At 52.0% G+C, this 24,574-nt stretch overlaps 1 protein-coding gene and 1 long non-coding RNA gene across 2 annotated transcripts; one reads left to right on the forward strand and one right to left on the reverse strand.

Moving 5' to 3' along the window:
* Nucleotides 1–755: 755 nt before the first annotated feature.
* TBX3 (T-box transcription factor 3) lies at nucleotides 756–14,201 on the reverse strand. Its single transcript, XM_090257671.1, has 9 exons — nucleotides 14,084–14,201; nucleotides 13,257–13,691; nucleotides 11,387–11,654; nucleotides 10,404–10,463; nucleotides 9,990–10,136; nucleotides 7,910–7,986; nucleotides 6,672–6,829; nucleotides 4,610–5,286; nucleotides 756–2,853 (listed from the first exon to the last, which is right to left on the reverse strand). Exons 2-9 carry the CDS (start codon nucleotides 13,631–13,633, stop codon nucleotides 2,392–2,394), a joined length of 2,226 nt encoding a protein of 741 aa, XP_090113797.1. The 5' UTR covers nucleotides 13,634–13,691; nucleotides 14,084–14,201; the 3' UTR covers nucleotides 756–2,391.
* Nucleotides 14,202–21,300: 7,099 nt separating this feature from the next.
* On the forward strand, nucleotides 21,301–22,545 carry LOC149996852 (uncharacterized). The gene is made up of 2 exons (XR_016507244.1): nucleotides 21,301–21,731; nucleotides 21,869–22,545. It is a non-coding gene; the product is annotated as an uncharacterized LOC149996852 (long non-coding RNA).
* The last annotated feature ends 2,029 nt before the right edge of the window (nucleotides 22,546–24,574 follow it).

The following is a 24,574-nucleotide window of genomic DNA, read 5'->3' on the forward strand; positions in this document are numbered from 1 at the left end:
GGCCTCCGGGGTGACTTTCCCCTTGGAGGGGTTCAAATATGCGCCCTGGAATTACGTTTCCCACGCGGGGGAAAATTGGCCTGCTCCCTCGGGGGACAGGGCCAAGTCTGCGCGGAGCTGGCCGAGTTTTGCTTGCGCGACTTCGGGATGGGGCCTTGTTGGTGCGCCTCGGGTCAGCCTGATTCAATCCGAGACACCAGGGACTGCAAGGGGGACGTGCGGTCTCGTCCCATTCTCTTACCACCTGAGGCTTGCAGCCTGGCCAAGCCAGCGCTGGCCGCGAGGAGATCCTGCTAGGTGGTTTTCTTTTTCCCCCTTTTCTTTCACACTGATGCAGGGATATTTTAGACTTGGGTTTCCCAGATGGAGGTGAAAAGGGAGCGAGAGGCTAAAACGAAAACGTTCGCGGCCCTCCAGCGAATTTGTGGTCGGATTCGCGTGGAAAGCACTGACTTAGGGAGGGGCGCATTCTTTTTCCATTAAAACTGAAGTATCCACAATTGCTGTTCTATCCAGTTCTAATCAGCCCCCTTCCGTCTCTCGTTTGGCTCCCTAATTTAAAGAAAAGTAATTTCAGATTGAAGCGGCGTCCCCTTCGCCGAGGAAGGGACTTTTGTTTTTAGCTTTGTAACTTGAGTGACATCTCATTTCGGTTCCGTGGGGGCGGTCTTAATTACTTAAAGGCAAAGGGAAGGGAAAACAGGCAGCCAGGAAAGACTCCAGAAGTTCCCTAAAGAAAGCACTTAAGGCCCGAAGACATTTCAATAAAAATTTATTGAAATTTCAACGATGTTTTAAAGAGAGGAGGAAAAAATACAGAAAACCAAAGAACTCATCAACAGTTATAACACAAAATATACCTTCATGAGTTTTTGTCTTTAAAACGTCTCTCAGCACCTGACTTTTGAACTGTGAATCTCCCTCTATAGGCACCAATTCAAAACACCATCAATATTGAAGACAGTAGTCAATTCCACTTCGCTTTGAAGGTATCAGACTAGCAAATACAAATACAAAAGAAAAATTAGAAAGTCAAGCCAGAGCCTCTGCAGTCCCCACCCCATCTGCCCGTCAATCTAAGAACCATTCACAGGCTGTTACATTTTAAGGAATTTCAGGTGGACCCGGGAAACGGTACCGCCTCCCCAATTTTGAGTAACATTGGCAGTACCACTCTCCCTCACTTCTTGGACATTAAAAAAAGAAATTTGTTTGTTTTGCAGACAACTCTTTTGAAAGTGTGTTGGTGTAGAAAGTGTTTTTTTCTAGTTTTAAAAGCGATCCTGTGACCTTTAACTAAAACCGACTGGGGGGGGGGAGGGGACAACACAAAATCTGACAGCTGCACCCCTATTTACAGAGAGCTATGTACAATGTCAATAAATTAAAGTTTAATTTTCCGAGCATTCATATTCCACCTATTTACAAGAGTTATCAAATAATTACATAAATACTTTGCTAATAGTCTCGCTTCTTCTTTATTATTTTTTAAAACCTTGTTATTGCATATACAGGAAAAGAGAAAGAACTGCCAGAGACATGAATCCTGCTACAGAGCTTAGATAAAATAAACTCATTTTTTTGTGTGTGTGTCTTCCCCACCCCTTCCCTTTAAATCCTCCCCCGTGGGGTTGTCAGTGGAAATCGGGGGAAAGGTGTGGGGGCAGGTTCTTTGCTCTCTACAAGCAAGCATTCAAACTGAAAAACCACAAATACATCACTGTGGTACATGCAAGAGAGACCTATAGTGGCTCTTAAAACATCACAAGAATATTAAAAAGACACAGATTTCCTTAATAGAGACTAAACAAGGCTGGCAGCGACTCCACCCCCCTCCCAAACAAAACAATGCTGCTCAGTAATTTATTTAGAACTGATAACGCAAGTCACTATAAAGTTTTTAATCTTCACAAACAGAATCATGTTAATGTATTCATTTGCCCCCGGTGTTTTTTTTTTTTTTTTAATTTTATTTGTTTTTGTTTCCACTTGACACGGTGAAGGAAAAATATATATAAATCTGCACGGGGAGAGAAGCCTTTCAACACATCCCCCTCCTGGTGGGCCTGGCTACCTTCTCTCCAGGCTCCCAGACCTGCCTCACTGGGAGGTGCTGTGGGCAGCCCTGTTGTAACTCCCACCCCCAACCACTCAATGCAACAGAGGTTTCTGAGCCCCCAGAAGCTGAGCCAGATCCCAGATATATAACCACACCAAGAAGACAGGGCTTGTTTCTAGCACTTTCTCTCCAGGGAGTCCGGCACCCCTTCCCAGACAGGACTGCAGGAAGCGGGGCTGAGCCCACCGCACGCCCGTGGTTTATTTTACATAAAACAAAGTGCTCTGCAGACGTGACCGGACTGGAATGAAGAGACTTTTCTGGGGAGGGGTTTACGGGGACCCGCTGCGGGACCTGTCGGGCTTGGCTTCCAAGCCACTGACCAACCGCTGGATGCTCTGCAGTTCGCTGGTGGCCGCCTCTTTCTCGGGGCAGAGTTTGGGCGACAAGGACACGGAGCTGGAGGAGAGGGTGGAGGAGCGGCTGTTGAGTTCCGAGCCCGAGTCCACGGCCACCGAGGCCGGGCTGGCGGCCAGGGCGGCGGCTTTGACGTCCAGGGGCCCGGCGGCCGCCGCCATGGAGGGCAGGGCGGTGCTGAGCAGGCTGCTGCTATCCGGGACCGGGACCGGGATGGAGTAGGGGCTGTAGCGCAGGCGCGGGCGCATGGTGTTCAGGTTGAGGAACGGGTGGCGGTGCACGGAGCTCGAGGCCGCCGCAGAGGAGGCAGCCGCGGCGGCGGCCATGTAGGTGTAGGGGTACGGGAACAGGCTTCCGAAAGGCGACATGGCCAGGCCCTGGGGAAGGAAGAGAGACGCACGCAGCGAGTCAGCCGAGGAGGGGCTGCCTGGCGGGGAAGGGCCAGCCTTGTCTGTGCCCCCCACCCCCACCCCCACCCCCCACCAGTACCAGCTCAGACCTTGAGCAAGTCCCTGTTCTCTCTGGGCAGAAGGGGAGGGGGAGTTGGGGGGAGGGGGGGGACACTCAGACTTATTTCTCTAGATCCAAATCTTAGCTGTGTCACCCTAAACCAGGGTCCTTCAGCCCATGTGCCTCAGCTTTCTTATATGCAACGATAACAGGGAAATACTAAATAATTTATACACTATTGGGAACTTTGTGGACATTAAATGAGCTAATGCCTTCAATATGCTACGTAGGGCGCCTGGCCAACGAGGCTGTTAGAAATCCTCCCATCAGGATCAGTTGTGGCACCTGTTAAATGGGCTACAGTCAGTCTACCCCGCAACGGCAGCTGAGTAAGCACCAGAGGGCAGAGGTTGTTCGACATCAGTGTTTTTCGTTCTTGAACCCCTCTCAAACCCTTCCACTCCAGCCCTGAAGTTTCACAAATGAGAAAAATCCAGGGAAGATCTCAAGGGAAAGGAAATTGCGGGGGTGGTGGTGGGGCTTTGCTATGAACAGAGACAAAGTTACCTAGCCTGATATGCTGGTGTTACAGGTAGAGAAACCGAGGTACGCCCCAGGGGCACAGGAAGTCAGCTAGCAAGTGGCAGAAGCAGGAAGTAAAATCCAGGGACCCAGACTCGGACCACTTCTCTGTCCCTCTCTTTGAAGCACCATTAGCCCCCGTTTGCCCACGCAGCCCCCTGCCCAGGAGGCTACAGGAGGGGATGGCAGGTACTAAGAAAGGCCAGAAACCAACTCTTTCCTCAATCCCCTCCTCCTCCAGAGGGGGGCCAGTCCTTCCTCTTGGCTCAGGGAAGGGAGACGAATGAGCTCAGACAAAACATAAGGCAAGGGCGTGCAGAAAGCCCCACAGAACCTTTCAGTGGTTCAGAGCATTTCCAAGCGGCCTGAGACTTCTCCCAGGCCGCCCCCAGCTGTCGGAACCACACAGAGGCTGCCAGGCTGCCCCTCAACTCTGACATTTCCCACGTGTGCACAGACCATTAACCCTTTAGGGGACGGGCTAGTCAGCTTGGGATGGGGGCAGGGGAAAAGCTTCAAACTGGGAGGAGAAAAGGCTCAGTTCCTATCCAGGGGGTCACTTCCCCTTCCCAGACCTTAGTCTCCCCCATGTTTAATTCCTGAGGGACGACTCTCTATGAGACCTTTAGGAGACATTTCAGCTCTGAAGCTAAAATCACAGACCCTAGAAAAGGCTCTGGAGTCAGACTGCCTGGGGCAGAGCCTACCAGCTGTGTGACTTTGGATAAGTTACTTAACATCTCTGGGCCTGGTCTGTAAAGTGGAAGTGATAATAGTACCCTGAAGTCAGGATAAATCAAGTACTTATAATAGAGTTTGGCAAAACGTAAGTGCTGTGTATAGTTTTGATTATTACTACCTACCTACCTGCTGTACTATAAATATCCCTTAAATTTATTTTTTAAGTTTTTTTTGGGGGGGTGCGGAGTGGAAGGTTATGATGAATCTAGGAGATAAACCCTGCACAAAGCAATTATCATTATTATTTAATGCTACTAGATCAGGGGTTCTGGGTGAGGGTCTGGTATTGAAGGGCAGGGACACTTAAGAGGGACTGCAGACAGGGCCTGGAGAGGCGGCAGGAGGAAGGACAATAAATACCTGAGAGGCCAGGACGTGCTGCTGGAGGTGGAAAGGCAGAGTGGCCGCGGATGCCCCGGACAGTCCCTGCGCCGCCGCGGCGGAGGCCATGGCGGTGGAATCGAGGCCCGAGACGCCGGTGGAGGCCCCGGACACGGTGGCAAGCAGGGGCCCCATGCCGGCTGCCATGCTGGAGAAGGCGCCCCCCATGGCGAACTGGCTGGGGTGCAGGAAGAGCGGGTGCCCATTGAAGAACTGCTGGCCAGCCAGGCCCGGGGCGAAGCCAAGGCCGGGCAGGGGGCCTTGGCCCAGGTGCGCGGTGGCCGCGTCCGTCTGCACCGTGAGCGGCGCGAACGCCTCCTTGGCCGGCAGAGCGCGCGTCTCCTCGGCCTTGGACGTGGCCGCGCCCTCACGACCCGGGCTCCTGCGCTCCTCCGCGCCCAGGCCGCGAGTGCTGGACGAGATGGTGGCCGGGCTGTGGCGCGAGTCGGGCGACGCCTTGTCCAGCCGCCCGCTGTCCCGAGGCCGACCGCCGGGCTCGGCCGCGAAGAGGTGTGACTTGACCGCAGGGCTGCCCTTGTCGCGGCTTGGCTCCTCCGAAGTGGTGGTGGAGATCTTGGCCGCGTCGCAGGCCTCGGGCCCGTGCTCCTCTTTGCTCTCGGCCTCGGCGTCGCTCTCCCCCTCGCTAGGACACAGATCTGCCAAAGGAAGGGAACAAGAGCGGGGTGGAAGGGCGTGAGCTCCCATCGGGGCCAGGGGAAGCCAATTCCCCAGTATGAATCTTGGCTCCGCCGCTTACTAGCTGGGTAATAACCTGGCAAGCCCTTTAGCCTCTCTTGTGCCTCAATTTTCTCATCTGCAAAACGGGAGTGATGACAGTGGGAAGAGTCAATAAGCTAATACTGAATTTAAAGGATTTAAATAGACTGGACCCCTCCCCCCATAGACACCTCACCCAAAACCGGTAATATATTTTGCCATTTCTGACAAGAGTGGATTGAGCTCCTACTGGGCCAAGACTACCTTTACTCGCCTTTTGATTGCAATTTTACTTTTTAAAAAATAAAAACTGACTCACACTAAAACTCACTGGGACCTTCTAGTCACCATTGGGGTCTTTGTTCAGTGAGTGATGGAGGTCTGTACCTTCCACAGATTTGTGAATTCTTCTGGAAGGATTTGTTTGGAGTAAACCCTGACATTGGGTTGGCAGTGGCAGAAACGAACACCCTGCCCCCAACACACACACCCAGGTGAGCCTCTCTGCCCCTGGCCCTGCAGACATAGAGATGGGTGATGGGCAGCCCCTTTCCTGCCTGCCCCCCCCCCCAGACAATCACAGATTCTTTTTCCTTTCACCAAACCCTCTGTGGGTGTCCTACCAGAAAAAAAGCAAAAGGGATCTTATTTTATGTTTAAAGCTTAAGTGGATTGAAGACATAAAGAACTTTCCTTTTATTAAACATAAAAAACAGGTTTCTTCCCGTTGCGAGAGCGTGTGTGTCTGTCCAAATAAATAGTTCCTTGCTCTTTAAACACAGGAAACCAACTGGGGATTTGAACCATCTCATCTCCCAAGCCCCTACCCTGCCTCCCGGACTGGGATCTCCCCTCTCCCCAGGTGTTGCTTTACCCCTGGATGTTTTTTGGGTCACCTTCCCTGTTTCCCTGTTCTAGGTGGCAGATAATCCCTGGCCTCCTACCCACCTCCACCTCAACACGTTTTTCTCCTGAGTTCAAAGATGGCAAAAAGTCGGCAGTGGTTTGGAGACAGTTGGGGGAGAGAGAGAGAGAGAGAAGAAAGAAGGTCTCCGGGCATGTTTCCTAAGCTGCGCCACCAAGAAAGACACCACCCTCCCAGCCAGACTAGGGTCTGAGGGAAGGAGTTCTGGGTGCTCCTCATACTAACTCAGAAAGGGGGGCACACCTGACCACCCTTTGTGAATGCTGGTTCCTGTTTACAGACTTCCAGAAGGGTGTGTGGGTTTTGAAGGGCAAGCTTCCCCGTGAGTGGCCCAGCCCCCAACTCTTCCAGGCCTCCAAGGCCTGGAGTCCAGAAATCGAGGTGATCAGGCTTCCTTACCTTTGAGGTTGGAGGTCCCCACAGTGGAGACGGCTGGGGAGGAGGACTGAGCGAAGCAGCTGAAGGCTGCCTGTTCGCTTGAGGACTCATCAGAGGTGCCATTGTCCTTTTTGTGTCTGTCGTCAAACACCCTCATGGACTGCAGGGTGAGCTGTTTCCTGCAGCAGAAGCCCACACCCGGCGTTAGAGAACAGAACATACATTTCCCCCGTGTGCCTCCCACGCTTCAAGGAGGGCACACACACCTCCCCGGCCGTGGCCCATGGGCAACACTAATTCTGAAATCTGCTTGCCCTAGGGACAGCCACACAGACCCAGGTGCTGCTCCTGACATTCTAACTGGGGTGAGGACTGCGACACAAGGGTGCTGGAAGAAGAAAGCTTAGGTTGCAATTATTGAGGATCAGGGTCTCGTTCCGGAAAGGACATGGGCTTAGGGCAAAAAGCAAGAGGAGGGGTTGGAGTTGGCCAGAGGCAGCTGAACAGCTGGCCCAACGGAGGGAGGGGAACCAGGGACTGAACCCCTGGGACAGAGGGCCAACGCCCAACTCCCCGCTGGTCGCTGAGATGGGCAGAAAGTGGCCTTTCATGGGGCACTTTTCTGTGATGGGTTCAACACCACATTAATTGGGGGCAAAAAATCTATTTAGATGTTAGCAATTATTTTTTAATGCCTGCTCCTCCCTCCGGGCAAAGATGAAAAATCTGGGTTGCTTTGCTGGATTTTAGAAATTCTTTGAAAGCGGTGGGGGAGGGGAGGCTGGCTTTCATATACTATCCAGCTGTCTGCTTGATGCAAAATGATCCATGTACCCCTGAAGGAGGGAGCCACAGATTTCTCCAGGGGCCTCAGTTCTGTCTGGTGGTATGTGCAGGACGAGATTGCAGAAATTCCAAAGCGTTTTGTGAATGGCTTACTTAGTTCCTTCCTAGGACCTGCCCAGAAGTAACTTCAATTAATTAGGAATTAATAAGCACCTGCATATAATGGATTATCCCTGATGCTTTTCTTCCAGAGAAAACCACGGTGTGGCCTAGTTAATTTCCTTTAAGGTGACATGTAAGCGGTAAAAGAAACAGAGCACTGAAATCAGCAAGCACGTGGCAGAGGAGAGTGAAAGATGCCCCCCTTCCCTCCCCTTCTCAATAGAAGTGCCTGCATCCCACAGCTGAGACTTGGGACCTGGCGGAGTGATGTTTCTAAATTCTCTGAGAAATAAATAATTGCTGCAGCTCACCTTTTTTCTCGCCTGCCATTCCCAGTGTCCCGGAATCCTTTCGCAAAGGGGTTGTTGTCTATTTTTAACTGAGTTATCTAGAGGAGGACACACAAGCAAGAAAGACACATTGGCGTCCTTTTCTAGAATGTTCTGGGAGTGTTCCCCCAACTAGAAATCTGACTGCCAACAGGAGACGTCACTGGGATATGCCAGGTTAAAGAGAAAGGCGCGCGGGGGGGGGGGGGGGGGCGCGGACAGCAGAAGTTTGGAGGGGCCTGAGATAAAAATCAAAGGAAACTGGACCAGGGCTTTCATCTGCGATAGAACCCAAACCAGGATTCCAGGCTGAAAGGACCCTGCCTGGGAAACAAACGCCTCGTTCTTTCTCTGGGCAGCAGACCTCACGGGCTTAGAAATGGAAAAGTTGTCAGAATTGTCCAAAGGGACAACCTGGGGATCTTAAAAGCATGCTTTCATTTTGCCTTAAAAAAAAAAAAAAAAAAAAAAAAAAAAAAAAAAAAAAAACCTTGCAATTAGTCATAAAATATGTTGTGGCACATTTTTTTTTTTTTTGGCCCCAAACACAACACTCACAAACACACTCCAACCGTTTTCTGTGAATCTAATAAAATGATTTATAGGGTTTCGATACCCTTATGCTGGAGTGGGTTTGATGTTTTTGCTGGGTGGGGTGGGTGCCTGAGGAATTCTAATATTGACAATTACAGATTTAAAAGGACTGAATGACCACTGGAGACATTGGTTTGCATTCATGTGCTTCTGTCACCACCATTAGGTAGTGAAGGCCCATGGCCTCTTTGTCTGACCCAAAATGCTACAATTAGTACGGTAACAACTCAAGACCCACGGGATTCTGGGTCTAGAGGGAGCATGCATTCTACAAACTGGGAAAATGTAGTATGTAATCTTTCAAATCCCTTTTCTTTGTTGGGGGGTGGGGGTGGATGAATTACAGAGGTGAAAAGCTCCCCGGCTGGATTCTTGTTCTTGGAATAAATTCCAGTGCGCTATGCTTACCGGGATAGGAGGTCATGATATCTTGTCTCCAGACTAAGGAAACATACCTGAACCAGCCCCATCAGCCAGCCACAGAGGACTCACCTTATAGTGACAGTGAATTCAGAACGAGGCGTGTCGTTCTGTGAGCTGCACTCACCGAGGTCCAGGGTTCAGAGTTAAAGAGCAAGAGTCCTCACGTGCCAATACCCCCACCCCCACCCCGCAATAAACTGCCTGCTAATAGCCAAGCTGGTGACTGGCGAACCAGCAGCAAGAGTCACTTTGTGTCTCTGTGCTACGTGCCCATGACCTTCAGGCCACCATAACTTTACATACCAGGTGCTGCCTGCTGTTGCATTTGGGGACACTCCTAATCCCCGGCCTCAGGCCCAAGGGAGAAAAAAAAAACAACTTCAAATGAAGTGGTGACTTTGGTCACTTCTTCTCAGAAGCCTCAGACAACTCAATTAGCATGACCCTGTGATCAGAGTAGGATTTTCCAACCACACACACACACACACACACACACACACCATAAAAAACACAACAGCATAAAAGGTAATAAAAACCAGACCAGCTAGCTACTCGCAATTTCTGGCTAAGGGAGAAAAGCTGGTCTCCACTGGGATTCTTCTCCCAGGATCCCCGATGGCTTTTGCCTTAAATTTTTAGCTGGTCCCTTTGGAACCTGATTTCTTGATCCCTCTTCCTGAAGGGGAAGAGGATAAACCTTGAAACAAACAGGAGAAAGCCCCGAGGTCAGGGGTGGGGGTGGGGCAAGGAGTCTCAGAGACAGTGGTTTTAGGAGCTTCTCACTGGCAAAGTTTGGTATTTTTTCACTCAGCATTGAATCCTAGCTGGTCAAATTCTTTTTCTTTCTTTCTTCTTTTCTTCTTCTGCCTCTGCCATGTGCCAGCGCCCCTTTCCCCCCAAAGGTAGACTGACCATCAAATCACAACAGAAACCTTAAGACCCCCATCCCAATTCTCTTGTGACTTTCTCACCCTCACCGAAAGCAGCCTGAAGGACAAGAGAAGTATCACCATTAAGAAGGAAAAAAAAAAGCGCCTTTGATCACCTTATCATTCTGGTATGCGGTCACAGCGATGAATTCCGTTTCGGGAAACAAGTATGTCCGAAAAGTACTATAAGGAAGTTTCAGGATGTCATTGGCTCTCACGATATGAAATCGGGGCTGGTATTTGTGCATGGAGTTCAGGATAGTCTGCAGGGGCAGGGGAAGGAGAGACAGACACACAGCAAAAAGGGGTTTAGCAGGACAAACAGGGCCTTAGGAGCCCTGCCAGGCTGACAGCTACCCCACCGGAGGGTACCACGCTTGTACCGAGCCCACCTCCAGGGAGCACCTCGTTGGGTACTTGTCATTCCACAAATGTTATCTTCCGCAGAATCCAAACTGCTCATCAATTTCCAAAGGGTGCCCCCCACCCTCACCATCTCAGGTTCATTGGAACCTTGAACCCTAGCCTACCTGAGTACCAAAACTATAATTCCCCTGCCACGTTGCGTGATCACTTGGGAAGGCCAAAGTCTTAAAAGATAGAAAAAAACATGCATTTTAATTTACAAAATGATTCAGTCCTTTAAGCGTCCGCTAATTGACGAGCCCAATCCACTTAAAGCCCTGAAAGGCTGAACTCTAGAGAGGAATATTTATGCCTTAATCAAATCAAGGGCTTCAAATGCAATTCCTGCCCGCTGAAGAAATTTCCGCGCCCTTCTCCTCTTCCTGGGCCTAATCTTTCTGCTTATTCCTCGCTTATCACTGTTTATTTTATTAAAATGTTGGGGAGGGGTAGGGGCTGGGGGCAAAAGGTCCTTTGCTTGAGTTCGACAAGGAATCCAAGTCTTCTGAAAGTTTCTAAGTATGCTCTCACTGAATATATGTAGGCACTCCCAACACACAAACAATTTTTACACCGGAGAGCTGTCTCGTTTCTAGTCAACATGACTTCCACCTAAGCCCAATTTTTGTTATCGGAAAAGAAAAACCGTCTTTCCAAAAATGGAATCACACACTTTAACCTACGTGGTTGAGGCTTCGAACCTTAACACTCTCCCGAGAAATACCCTGGCTGATTTCAAAAGAGAAGAATATCTTTAAAACCTTTACGAACACATCCTTTCAAAATGGAGTTAGAGCTTCACGATTGGTTTTGAACTTCACTGTCAGGTCAGGCATTTCCCAAGACCTAGAATTGCCCCCAAACAGGAGCTGGTAGGGACCTTTCTTTTAGAAACGCAAGGCCTCCCATTCTCGGAAGAGAAGTACCTCCGACTCTGACTCCTTTCTCTTGCAACTCTTACAGATCAAACAAGTTCCCTAAGTTGGCCACCCGAAAGGAAGCGAGAAGTTGGAGCAGAAACTCACGATTTTACAAGGTATAGGGACAGCATTACGTTTGCTAGAGAGAAAGAGGATAACAACATATGACTGAGAGCCAGGAAACTTACAAATCCATGCTTGTCCGAAATGTTGTTGGTGAGTTTCAGTTTGTGGAAAGTGACAACTTTGGACATCCACTGTTCCCCGGTAGCCGGACTGTCCGGGTGAATATACATTCTCTTTGGCATTTCAGGGTCAGCCTTACCCGCCACCATCCACCGAGAATTGTGAAATTTGTATCGACAGTCATCAGCAGCTATAATATCCATCAACAAAATATATTTGGCTTTTTTATCCAGCCCAGAACATCTTACTTTAAATGGGGGAAACATCCGCCTGCAATAAGAGAGAAGGGAGAAGAAAAATAATAATAATAAATCGCTTACAATCTTCGGTAGGATGCTCTGCTTAGCCTAAAATATTTAAATCAAATTTTAAAATATATGGATGAGATTCTAGAGTTCCGACTAGAGCGCCTGGGCGCAAAGGTGTTTTCTGCCACAGCATAAGTATTAAATAGGCTAACTTATCTTTAAACCGGCCCAAGGTTCAAAACAAGTGAATTGTAATATTACGTTTCTCTACATCATCTCCCAATCTGCTTATATGTTTTTCAGTCTTGTGTGACTTTATAGATTGCCCTCTTTCTAGAGAAGCTCCTGTCCATGCCTTTTCCCACTTGGGGAAGGATTTTTAAAATGCGGTCAGTTAAAGCTAGAATTTTCCACCACCCGTCGATGAGAAAAGGTTGAACTTTATCAAGGAAATGAACGTCGAGTTTATTCTGAAGCAGCCCTGCTTCGGCAAGGCAATCCCGCTGCTGGCGAAAAATGAAACTGGACTTCGGTACGTTCTTAAAATGAATTTTGTAGCTTGGGGTGGACTCCCAGGCCGGATCACCAATCTGCCTCGGAGCTAACCACGTTCCCCGGACTTCTCAGGCTTGACCCAAGCTGCAGGACTGGGCCACCGGATCTGTTTATTCCCCCAAATGTTGGTATTCTATACTCTCGACGTCTTTGCTGTGAATCTGGCTCAGCGTCTCCTGGGTTTGAGGCGTTTTTATGCCCACCTTTGGCCTCATGGAGCTCGAAAAGACACGGAAAGCTGAAGTCATCAAGAGCCGCGTTTTATTTTTATTCTTTCAACTTTATGCCTTGATAGACTTCAATGCCATAAAATAAAAATCAGTGATTTTAAGTGACAGGCAGATTGGGAGCAGACAGGGACCTCTAATGTAAAATATAGTTGATAGTATTTACACATAAACCAGAAGCATGTTTCTCGGTCTCTCCACTGGCTTCTTAGGTCTGCAGACCTAGTCTTAATTATCCCAAAATTGCCTGCTGAACTCTCCCTTGGATTACAGACACGGGAAGCCGGGTGGACAAACAAACCCCACTGCCCTCCCATTCCCCACTGACCCTGGCAGCCACAGGCTCAGGCTCCCTGCAGACCCAGAGGCCAGTCTGCAGGACAGAAAGGGCCAGAGGAGCTAGTGTCAGGCCTCTTGCTACCACACAAAAGAAAGGGGCTTTCAGTTTTTCTCTCCGAGCACAAAATGAAACAGACAAAAACACACCACCAACAAAACCATAAGGATGTTTCTAAAAGGTTGCAACAGCGAAGCTCCCTGCAGTGGGAGGGTGTTGCTTCTTCCTGCAGAGAGTCTGGGCTCTACTCGGGGAAAAAAAAATTCTTTCTGTCCCGTAGGAAGCCCTGGACGCAGGCTTGGGCAGGAAAACCACTGCCTGCAGACACCCAGGTAAGCTGAAATTTCCTCCCACGGGGGCAGGCCAGGGAGTCTGCACAGTTCCAGGGCAACTCAAGTTTTCCTGTCAGCCGAATGCACTGACAAACCGGCTGTCTGGGAGGAGAGAGAGAAAAGGAGGGAAAACTCTCCGAGGGTTCGGAGGGCCGGGCCCTCTGCTTGCTTACCTTCCCGACTTGGTAATGACCATCTCAGTGCCCCGCTTGTGGAACTGATCCCAAAGTTCTTTGGCCTCGAGGTGCACCTTAGGGTCATCCTCCACCTCTTCTTCAGGCTCCATGGTCTTCAGAGGCCTCAGATGCGCCTGGGGCCCCAGAGAGGAGAAAGGGATGCCTGTCTCGGCCGCCCCCACCAATTGATCCATGATCGGCTTGGCCAGGGCGCCCGGCAGCGAGAGCGCCGCCGCGCCGTTGGGAGGCAGAGTCAGCGCGGGGAAGAAGGGCGGCTGGTGCCCCAGCACCGCGCTCATGGCGAAGTCCGGCGCCCGGTGAGGTAGGAACGGATGGTAGGCCATGCTTGTCCCAGGAATGACCGGATCTCTCATCGAGAGGCTCACCCACTCCAGGCGGGGCGCTGGGCTCCAGCCGGGGACAAGTCCGCAGCTGTTTGGTTTTGTTTTTGTTTTTTTAACAACAGCGCATAGTTAAAAAAGCAAAAAGGAAAAACAAAAAAACAAAAAAAATCACCACTACAGCACCTCAAAGGGAGAGGGAGTTAAGTGTCTTTTGGGGAGGAGAATGCCGCTTTTAAAGAGGGCAAGGCGAGCGATCGGGAGACATTGTCGCTGGGGTGACTGTCCTTGTGCCTTGCGTTTTTAAAAAGCCGCTCCTGCAAGTCAGTTTCAGAGGCGAGGGGAGCGAGCAGGCTCTCGACTGGCGCCCGAGCCCCGCCGCACGGCTCGAAATGGACACTCCAGCCCTGGGTCCCAGGAACCGCGCCCCAGCCCCCAGTTCTTTGTTGCAAATGCGAACGGTTCTCCTAGGAGACTTTTTACCTTCTCTTCTCCTTCTTCTTCCCCCGCCCCCCTATCTCTCTTCTTCTCCCTCTTTCTCGCAGGAGGCGCCTGCAGTTGCGCTGGACCCGGCTGGAACCGCCGGCGAGAGAGCGGAAAGTCTCCCTCCTTTAAAAAAAAAAAAAAAAAAAAAAATCTCTGCTTTAAGCCCTCTTCTCACAGCGCTATCAAAACTTGAACTGCACACTGGCTTCCGTTCGCCTCCGCCTCCTTCCTCCGCTCCGAGCCTCCGGAGGGTGTCTGGCTTTCAGTCCGAATCTGGCCGTGCTCTTCTCCCGCGCCAGTCGTCTTCCGTGTCCTCAAACGTGAGCAAATTCGCCTCCTAAATCTGCGTCCAGACGCGAAGGGCAGGGAGGATGGAGGGGGGAAATGGAAAAGGAGGGAGAGGGAGAGAGAAAGAGAGAGACGGAGTGGGAGAGGGAGCGCGAGGAGAGGGAGGGAGCGAGCAAGCCAGCCAGAGCTGCTAGCCACCCTCCTCCGCCTCTAGAATTCCCCGGGCGTCTGCTCGGCGGCTCTAGAAGGTCGGGCTCTGCTCTGGGCTGCGGGGAGCCGGGGGCCTCTTGATTGGCTCTTTGACGCTTTCGGACCAATTGTGTTGCTGCATAGGCGTGGTTTTCACAGGTCGAGTGCTGGGGGGATAGAGCCGAGTTATAAAAAGAAGGTGTCGGAAACTGTAACGTCGCAGCGCCGCTTCGGTACTACTGCCTGTCCTGTGAATATGTCAACATGATCAGAGGGAGGGCGGGCGCCACCGAGGAGCGCGCGCACTGAGTCGCCTCTAGGTGGCTTATCGAGAGATCGCCACGGCCCTCTCGCTCGCTCGCTTGCTCTTGCTCAGCCCTCTTCTGAAATGCCTCAGTCATCCAGCCCGGGATCGAGGGAGGAGGCAGGGCCAGGCAGGAAGGGGAGGGAGGAGGGAGCGAGCTAGCTGGCCCAGGAAGGCGGAGAGAGCGCCGGGCGCCGGGCAGGGGCGCTCGCCTCTCGCGCGCTCGGCTCGCCTAGCCTCTCCGCCGCCGCGGCTGTTTCTCTGTCTCGCTCACGCTCTTACTAACCAGCCCCGGGCAAGCCAGGCGGACGGGTGAGGCTCCTGCAAGCTGCCGTTCGGCCGCTGAGCGCAACAAAAGCCGGCTGCAGCCGCGGGGAGGCGAGCGCCCGGACTGCGGACTTGCGCGCTCTCCAGCCCCACGTGGAGCCAAGCTCCGCCCGGCCTCCGCTCCAGGGCTTCCGAGCTCGGGTGTTTCTTGTTGCCGGTCTCCCCTGCATCTGGGCTCGCGGACTCCCGAGCACACAGATGCGGGGCTCCTTCTTCACCGTGCCCCACCGGAGCCCGGGTGCGGAGACCCAAACACCCCCAGCACATCAGTACGCAAACACGCGCCAGCACACTGGGACCGAGCCACCCGCGGGAAAACACGTACACGAAAACACGTACACAACCTGCGCCGCCGGCCTCGGCTGCGCTCACACGGAGAGGCGGACCGGGGATTTCGTGAAATGCATTAAGTAGCCCTTTTAGATCTGATCTTCGGTCTGGATTCGGGCTCCTCGTGTTCCACCTGAACGCGTGTGTGAGTGTAGAGCGGAGACCGGAGATCTGGACAAAGTGAACGCGGCGCCGGACTACGTTCTGGGCCTGTCCCCGCCAAGCCGCCGCCCTCCCCTCGGAGGCCAGCACGGAGCAGAGCTGCGGGTCAGGGGTGGGCTAGCGGGGAGGGGGTGGTGCACCAGCCTCGTATCTCCTCCAGGCATCGCTCTTATCTCGGTGCCTTGGTTCTTTCTCCGCCCGGGACTTACCTCACCAGTAGTCAGGGGTGAATTTGTAAAACAAACCGTGAAACGCCCCCACCCTAGAGGCGAAGAGGCTGGTTCCAGTTCAGGTACAGTGGGGGCGTGAAGGGGAGGAAGGCAACCCGATCTTGCAGATCAAACCTGTCGCGGAATTGGTAACTGTGACCGCAGGTCCCTGCCTGGGTCAGAGGAGTCCCTGAACATTTCTCGCTGGTGGTGGTGGGGTGAGGTGGGGAGGGAGCATGAGTTGGGCCATTCCTACTTGGAGGGGGATGCTTGGGGACTCTTCTTTTAGAGAAAGGGCTGATTTCAGGGCCTAGGGATTAAGACCTGTGCATGTCTCTGAGTGGCCCGCCCCGTCTCCTTTTCCATTTTGTCTTGTGTACCCCCTACACTCCCAGCTCCAGACTCCGAAATGGGAGCAAGTGGAGGGGGAAATGTAGTTCCTTTGTGGGCCAACCGCACCGAGATAGGGGCGGAACTTTTGAGGCGACAAGCTTTTCCAGCCTCGCATTTTTGACGCACATGGTTAAGAGCGCTTGGCGCCAGCGCTGAGAATTCCCTGAAGTCACAAAGAGAATGCCGTGGTTCTGCGCACTCAGTCTAGCTCGCCATCTCGCCCCCTTTATTTTCCTTTAGGTCTGTCTTTCTCTGATGGCCCCTCGGCCTCTCTCTGCCGGCTCTTAGGAAGATTGAGAGGAAAGAACAGAGGCGGCAGGGCCCAGGCTGTTGGCTCCAAACCGCCCCCTCCCCGCGTCCCTTGTGGCCAAGCTTTCCCCCTCCCAGGACTGACCCCTGAGGTCACTGCGGGGTTGCACGAGTCTCTGGAGGCAAAAGTCCACCCCCCTCCATGTTGCTGCCGTCAGAGCCTGGGGCGGCTTCGCGGCGCTTTCTGGAGAGGCCCAGGTCCCCGAGACCGGGGTTGCCTGCACCCGCGGGCCAATCTCTGCTCGGCCACTCCGAGTAGAAAAGAAGTAATTCTGCAGCCACGCTGTGGCTGACCTCACGCACTCTGCCTCAAGAGTGCAGACGCACGGAAGGGAGACATTTCTCTTCGTCCTCCGAGGCGTTCTGGCCTCCTTTTCTGTTTTGGACGCGGGAGGGGATCTTGCAGATTTCATTTGTAAATATCTCGACTTGCCTTCTGCCCTACAGTTAACCGAGTCTTTTCTGCCCCGCACAATGCCCCTCCCTCAAAGGCCGTTTTTTGTCCACAGCTCTAACTTAACTCTGGGGTCGCCCCGGTTGCCACTCCTGACCCCCATTCCCAATCTAGCGCGCAAGGAATGGGGGGGAGAAGAAGAAAGTTTGCGGGGTTCTGAATCGAAAATGTCGACATCTTGCTAATGGTCTGCAAACTTCCGCCAATTATGACTGACCTCCCAGACTCGGCCCCAGGAGGCTCGTATTATGCTGGGAGGCCTCGATAACTTGGGATCAAAAGCAGGAAGGTGCGAACTCCTCTTTGTCCCTGCGGGGCCGCCGCGGCCCCCTCCCGGTGGGTGATAAACCCACTCTGGCGCCGGCCGTGCGCTGGGTGATTAATTTGCAAACAAACAAAAGCGGCCTGGAGGCCGCCGGATTCGAGTTAAACTTTGGCTAACGTATTCCAAGGACCTGTGCCAGGCCTGGCCGCCAGGGGAACCACAAGGCTGGCGCCCCCCAGCCTGGGTTTTAGGCTCCAGATGCGGGCCCTGCATGGTCCTTTTTTTTTTCTCTTTGCAGGCCCCTCGATCCTCTCTCTCTCTCTCTCTCTCTCTCTCTCTCTCTCTCTCTCTCTCTCCTGCCCACCCCCCATCTCACTGTCAACAAATGTTATATGGGAAACACTGCATGAGCCAACGCCTCTGCAGGGTCTGAGAAGTGGTGCTTTAAGGATAGGGGAACGGGGACAAAGTTTGGGTCCAGGAGGACCCACGGAACTTCCTATGTCCTCAAATATTCCTCCACCGTTTGCAAAAAGAATTTTCACTTACTCCTAGACCTGATTCTTAGTAATAACAAGAGTCTTCACATATCTGTTGATGCCCGCAGCGTGTAATGCACAGGAATAGTGCTGAGTGCAGATGTTAAAATGGGAGAAGAGGCAGAGAAGTCCCAGAGTAAATTTCGTGTGGACACACACGAAATCTAATCAGCCACCCTCAGCCCAGGCCATGGATGTGACAGGGATAGAAAACGCTGGGGAAGTGTCAGCCGGATCTCACTTTTCCCTACAGCACCGCTTGCCTCAGACTCTATAGGGGACAGGCCGACCCTTTTGTGACCGAAGCGTGTTTATCTGAAGTTTACCAAAAAGGAGGGAGGAGAGGGAAGGGATGGTGGGTGGGCGGGGTCGTTTACTTTGGCAAGTTTGCTGTAAATATCCCCTTTAGCATGTGTGAGGTCTGGCTAGAGACTATTACACGCTTCTGCCCTCTTAAATTTTGACCCCTGTTTGCCGCGTAGCTTTTTTTCAGTCCGAGGTGTCGCTAAATTGGGAACTCTGTTGACATAAGGACATCCGTGTTTCTCCAGGACTCTGAGGCCTAATTAAGAAGTTTCCTACAGGGGTCGGTCAATGCATAAACTTTTACTGAGAAGGGGCTTTCTGGTTGCCCAGCCAATGCTTCTGCCCAGTGCGTCTTGGATCCTGGCTCTTCTGATACTAACAATATTTGAAACTGACTGGGACTCCCATTCTCCTTCCTGCTCAGTTACCCCAACTTGGGATGTGATTTTCTTATCAAAGACCCCAGGGAAGCAGCTCCCTCGGGAGCACTGAACTTACCGGGTAAGGTTCCTCCACAAATCGCAGCCAGCAGCCCCTCCCCATGCAAGGACCCGTGTGCCTCCCCAAACCCTGGCTCTCCCACCCACAGTTTGAACACAACGGAGGACTTCTTCGCAGACCTGGAAAGCTTGCTTTTCCTCCTGCAGTTCAGCATTTAACACCCCTCCCCCGCCCGCCCCCAGCTTCTTTGAAGAACTTGGTTTCTTTTAGAAAAGTCAGGAGGCTTAGGGGTCAGTTTTTTTCAGAGAGGTTAGCTTCCCCATCTTTCCTCCACCCAGAAGCTGGTTGGACCAGACAGTAGGGTGCCCACCTTCTCTCTCTCTCTCTCTCTCACTCTCTCTCTGTTTTCTCTGTCTCTCTGTTAATCTTTTTGCAGGATTCTATGACTGCAGGTCTGTGATCTTTCTTCCTCTGTACTCTTAACTGTTCTCTTCTCTCCCTCCCATCTGTCTCATTCTTGGTTTCTATTTCTCCTTCTGGTCTGTCTCTGTTCCTTAGTCTTTAACTTTCCTTGTTCCTTCAGTTCTTTATTCGCTCTCTTTTCTAGTCTTTCTCCCCTTCTTCTCCCTCTCTGTTTCCTCTGGCTTCCTCAGTCCCCTCTGATCCTCTCCTGCCTTCCTGTATTTCTGGATGGCCTCCCTATCCCCTCTCCTGCCCTCCCTCATCTTTTTCAGTAACCATGACAGGCTGCAGATACCTCTTAGCTGGGGTTCCCCTGATGCCCTTGGCTAGTACTGATAAGGTGTCCTAACAGATAGACAAGGGCTGGGCCCCTTTGTCTAGGTTGGAAGTGTCACCTCCTTTTGGTGTTCACAAAGTCACCCTTTTGCCCAGAGCTGGCTCTCACCCTGTTCCAATGCTTGCTCTCTCTTCCCCCTTTGCAAGGCAAGAGCCCAGATTGGGGTGGGGTGGGGTAGGGGGCGGGGGCAGTGTTGGGGCTTTGCTCCTACCCTGTCTTGCCCCAGCAGCACTAGGCTTTCCTGTAAGACACATTTCTCTGTCCTCTGTCAGCCCTCTAAATTATTGATCAGGCAATTCAGTGCAAGAGTCTGAAATGTGTGAGAGAGAGCAGATTGTCAAAGTTGTCTAGCTCAGGGAAGCAGTATTTTTAGTACAGAGGCCCACTTTGGCGCCAGTTGGTTTATGCTGTTTCTAGAGCATCATTCCTTATACACTTAATCCCTGCTTATCATACCTCCTCTTAATGTAAATAGGTTTTTGGCAGAGGCAAAATGAAAAAATTTCACCCTCTGCATTATTCTTATTAGCACCTACCTTTCATCAAAGCTGATCGCCCTGCAAAATGGAAAATTTGTACCGGGCTAGTGATTTAGATAAGTTGGAAGGAAACAAGGGAAGACAGGATGGGGAAAGTGAGTGTGTGTGTCGCGAGAGTGCCTTTTACACATCTGTGAAGGGTTTTTTCCTTTTCCTCTCTCGCTCAGGAAAAGAAACTAATTGTGGTTTCCTAATTTCAAACTAGTCTGCGTCTTCAATGCTCCCTTTGTGTGTGTGTTTACCCAGTTACTTAAAAAAAAAAAGAAAGAAAAGATAACGCAATGGACTTTTCTAAGTCCAGCAGAAATGAATTCGCAAGGAAGAGGCCGGGAATTTCTCCTCTCATCTTATCTGACCCAGAATCAGCGAGCCGAAGGCCTGAGCTGAGCTGACTTGGGCCTCAGGCACTCCTGCCCACCCAATACCTTTCTCTATTTAACATCCTCTTTCCAGATTTTCCGTGGAGACAGGTAAGGGTGTAAAGGGCCCCTCTGCGAATCTGTGCCAGGAATCTGGCTCATGGGTTGGGGGTCTAGGGGACAGGACACTTTCAAAGGATGGAGGAAAAGTCTAACTATCTACCCCTGTCTAATCCCCAACTGCAGACTGAGGGTGTCGTTTCAGCAGGACGCCTTACTTCTGAGGTTTTCTGCTTCTGCTTTTTCCGTGATTACTGGTGGTGGTGTTAGGTGCCAGGGGCACGGGAGCAGTGGGGTCTCACCCTGGGGGAGCAGCTGGCCCAGAGGGAGCGAGGAGCTCTGTAACGGAGAGGGTATGACAAATTGAATGGCCGCTACTGTCAGGAAGGTTGACAGGGCAAAGACACATCGGCTCCTCCAAATCTGCTGAACTAACCGTCCCCTTGTAGCCGCAGACACGTTTTCTCAATTTGAGCACAATATCCATTACTATTTCCCGTACTGGGTTTCAATTAAAGACGGTGAGAGCAGAGAGGGGAGGCGGGAGATAACCCAGAAGTGCTGTGTTTTCCCTCCTTCTCCCCTCCATTTCCTTTGCGTAGCGTCACTGCTCCTTCTTGCCAGCCACCCAGTCTGTCCGCATCCCCAAAGGTAATATTTGCCTGCCTCCCAAATCCAGCAGGGTGGGGAGAGGGGAAAGGAGGTAACACACTTAGCTTAGCGATTCTTTCCCAGCCCACGAAGCCCCGAACAGATGTAGCTGTGGCAGGGGAGTGGGGCACAGAGTTTCTGAGGTTGGAGGTGTATAAACATGTAAAGTTCCAGGTTATACAGTTAGTTTGAAAACTGATAAAAATCCCTTCTTCCTTGCATGGAAAAGATAACCTTTTGTGGCCTAGGACACAAGGTGGTGGGGGGCAATTTCACCTGCTTCTCTGGCGTGCCTGGCCAGTATAGGACTTGAAAACCTGCTAAGACCAGGCTTTGGGGGTCCTGAATTCCGGATCCTGACTCCAAGCCCAGTCTATCACTGACAGCTGTTCCATGCCCAGGCCAACCTTCTGGACAAACTCACGGCTCACAATCTGGAACCAAGAACCAGCTCCTTTCCCCCCTCCGTCTTCTGTGATCACTGACCCTGTACCAGGGCCACTCTGATACCTGGACGTGGGGGGAAGGGGTCGCTGCCCTTCTGTCGGTCTTAATTACCGGGCAGTCCCCGGAGCCTCCTCCTCCACGTCAGTAAAAGACTTGAAGCCTCAATAATGTGACTTTAAGTTGGAGCTGCCTTGCTCCCAACCCAATCACCCCTGCCTGCAAATAACACAACAAATCCTTCACTCATCTTGTGGAATATCCAGGGAGTGTCCAGGTGAGGTGCCAGGGTGGGTTCTGAGAGTTGGGGCCTGAGAGATCCCAGAAATCTTTACACGTCTCCAGCTTGGGGTTCGAATACACAAGGGCTGTTAAAAGTTTTCCTTTCTTTTACAATTTTTATTTATCTCTTAGAGGAAGAAGAGAGAGAGGCAGAGACGCACACACACACAGAAAGCGAGAAGGTTTGGAATGGAGAGCGCTTTTCCTAAGAGTTGCTTTTGCTGGCGCCCAGGCCTCAGTTCATTTCATTTCCAAGCCAAATATTAAAAATCCTCCGGCGGGCCGGCAGAGAGGAGCGGCCTTTCTGATCTAGGGACCTGCCCTTGCCTTTCCTCGCAATGCCCTTTGCTTCTTTCTCTGGGAAAGGAAAACTTTGGGAGACAGCGACAGCCCAGGGCGCCCCAAGAGGTGCTTTGGCGTTGGTTTCGGCCCGCGAGGTAGGGGGCTTCACCTCCCGCCGCCCCCCACACCCCGGTTCCAAATACGGAAGCTGGACGTGCCTCGGTGCGGCTCCAGGCCTCGCGCAGCGCGGCACCGGAGAAGACGCTCACAGCCCGGGGCTTGGATCGGGGGCCGGGGCTCCGATCTGGCACCCAACGCCGCACCCACCCGAGGAGGGGCAAAGGGGTCTCGGTCAGGCTGGCCTGCTCCAGCCCTCAGTCGCGACCCTGGTCCCTCCTGGTCCCTCCAGGCCCGAGAACCGGGCACGGGCTCCCTGCGCGGGTTACCTGCCTTCCCTCGGCAGCTACCGGGGCGGGGCGAGGCGGGCGCCCGGATGGGAACGGAGAAAGCGCGGCTGGCCGGGTCCCTTAGAGAACGAAAAGTAGGAGGAAGGGAGTGAGTTAGGGGCTCCTTACCTACCCTCTCCCCGCCCAACGTCCGATCGTCTTTTGCAGCAGTGATTGCTACCTCCCCCTCCACTCCGGTTGCAAAGGGCAACTCCGGGGTGGATAGAAAAGACCTTAAGTAGGGGTGGGTGGGGGTTACCAAAAATAAAAGAGAAATGTAGCTCTCTCTGCCTCTTAAAGTGACTGGAAAACAATCGGAAGGAAAATAGCCTCCTGGGAGAAAAACAAAACTCCCAGGGAACCAAGCTGAGCAGGGAGAGAATTTTCTCGTGCAAAAGAGAGGGTGGGGTGGAGGCCGCGTTCATCCTCTCCCACCGCTGGGGTGTGTTTTTACATGTTTTCTTAGCAGCAAGTTCTATAAACAGGTCAGCCCTACGCTGCCAGCCGAGGAAATTTGAGGCTGTCTCTGGCTCCGAGTGTAGACGCCTCTCTTACTCGCCCCGGACAAGCCCAACGCGCAAGGGGGCGAGGAGCGGGGAGGGGAGGGGGCGCTCCCTCCCACTTCTGCCTTGGAGGGTGCCTTTGCTTTTGAAATAGCTCCTCTTGTCTTCAGATGGTAAAATATGAGTTCCCCACATGTCTGAGTCTGGTCTTCTGGTACCTCAAGCATGGGGTGGGGGGTGGAGGGTGGGGGGGAGCAAGGGCTGCTCTAATTACCTCTACGCTGAGTGGGGGTGGGGAGGGGATTCTCTCTTTTCAGCCCGGCCCTGCTGGGGTGCTGGGACGCATTATTAAACCCAGACGCTCGGTCCAGGAGTTGGGGCCATGCGGAAAAGATTTACAATTAAGCCAATTGGGGCCGAATCCAACCATCCAAAGTTTGCAGGTGTAAATAATGCCTGGCTCCCCCCCCCACCCCCCATTTCCAAAGCGACTTCATTTCAACCTCCCTCCCTCCCCGCCACCACCACCACTTTTGAGAGAAGGGGGGCAGGAAGGACGGTGCAGCAGAGTTAGGGTTTTTCTATTAGATACGTTAAAATACGGTGTTGCATTCACTTACACGTCTGCATATTAATGCCCTGAATAGCCAGGACTGTCCCATCTCTTGTGTTTCTGTCCAGAATTTGGGAATTGTTGGAGCCAATGAAAGGCCTTTTAAGTGTGGGTTACGAATTGGGGGGTGCCTAGGACAGATTACTATGTAACAGGGATATTGGAGTTGAATTATGAAAAGCTTTTAGTTGTAGAGATTGGATGAGGGGCAAAGGAACTTTTATTTAGCTGGGATATCAGGAGACGAGCCCAAGCTGAATCTGATTGTGGGTAGGGGTAAGTCTGGCTTTCTGGGGGTAGTCCCACCGCTCCTTCTAGAGCTTCCATGTAGTGTTTGGAGAGCTTGCTGAGGCGTGTATGGGTCCAACTTTAAGGCTATATTCCTAGGCAGCATTTAAATGTAATAGACTATGCATGTGCGTGTCTAAAACGTTCTGTGTGGATACATGGACATTCCAAGGAGCCCCCAAAATGAAATGAAATCTCATTTAAAAACTGCATTGCAATCACACCTCACGGGCTGACTCCCATCTGATCAGTACAGAGAGAGTTAAATTTGTTTCGCAGCTACACGGTTATTCCTTTTCTCTCGGAGCAGTAAGTCTGTCTGTTACAAATTACCAGGGAGTTGGAGAATACGGCTCCCCCCCAAAAAACAACTGTTTCTCTGTGTTTTTAGTCTTGCACTAACCCGCTCAGTAATATATGTAATGTGTGTGTACACAGTCACTCTTCCAAAAAAAAAAAAAATTTGCGATAACATTCTGGGTATATGAAGGGTCGTGTTCGTCTTCCTCTGCGTTTAGGATTCCGTGAGCCTCGGTCGCTGCTCTGGAGACCCATGGGGGTCGACACCCACCGGGATCTCATGGGGGGGGGGAGGAGATGTCTAGTCTGGGTTGCATGCAGGGACAGGGAGTCAAGGCGCCTGACTGCAGCCAGGATAAGGTCATAGGTATAGAATTAGGAATAAGGCAGGACGTAACATGCCCGC

This window comes from Furipterus horrens, unplaced genomic scaffold (genome assembly GCF_987537825.1).
Source record: "Furipterus horrens unplaced genomic scaffold, mFurHor1.1.pri manual_scaffold_11, whole genome shotgun sequence".
Lineage (NCBI taxonomy): Eukaryota > Metazoa > Chordata > Mammalia > Chiroptera > Furipteridae > Furipterus > Furipterus horrens.

Coding starts and splice junctions, on each gene's coding strand:
- TBX3 (XM_090257671.1), bottom strand. CDS start 13,633: ATGAGAGATCCGGTCATTCCTGGGACAAGCATGGCCTACCATCCGTTC. Junction 7,987..9,989: donor CCGCATACCAGAATGATAAG/GTGATCAAAGGC, acceptor GTCCTCCTCTAG/ATAACTCAGTTAAAAATAGA. Junction 2,854..4,609: donor AGCACGTCCTGGCCTCTCAG/GTATTTATTGTC, acceptor TTCCTTCCCCAG/GGCCTGGCCATGTCGCCTTT.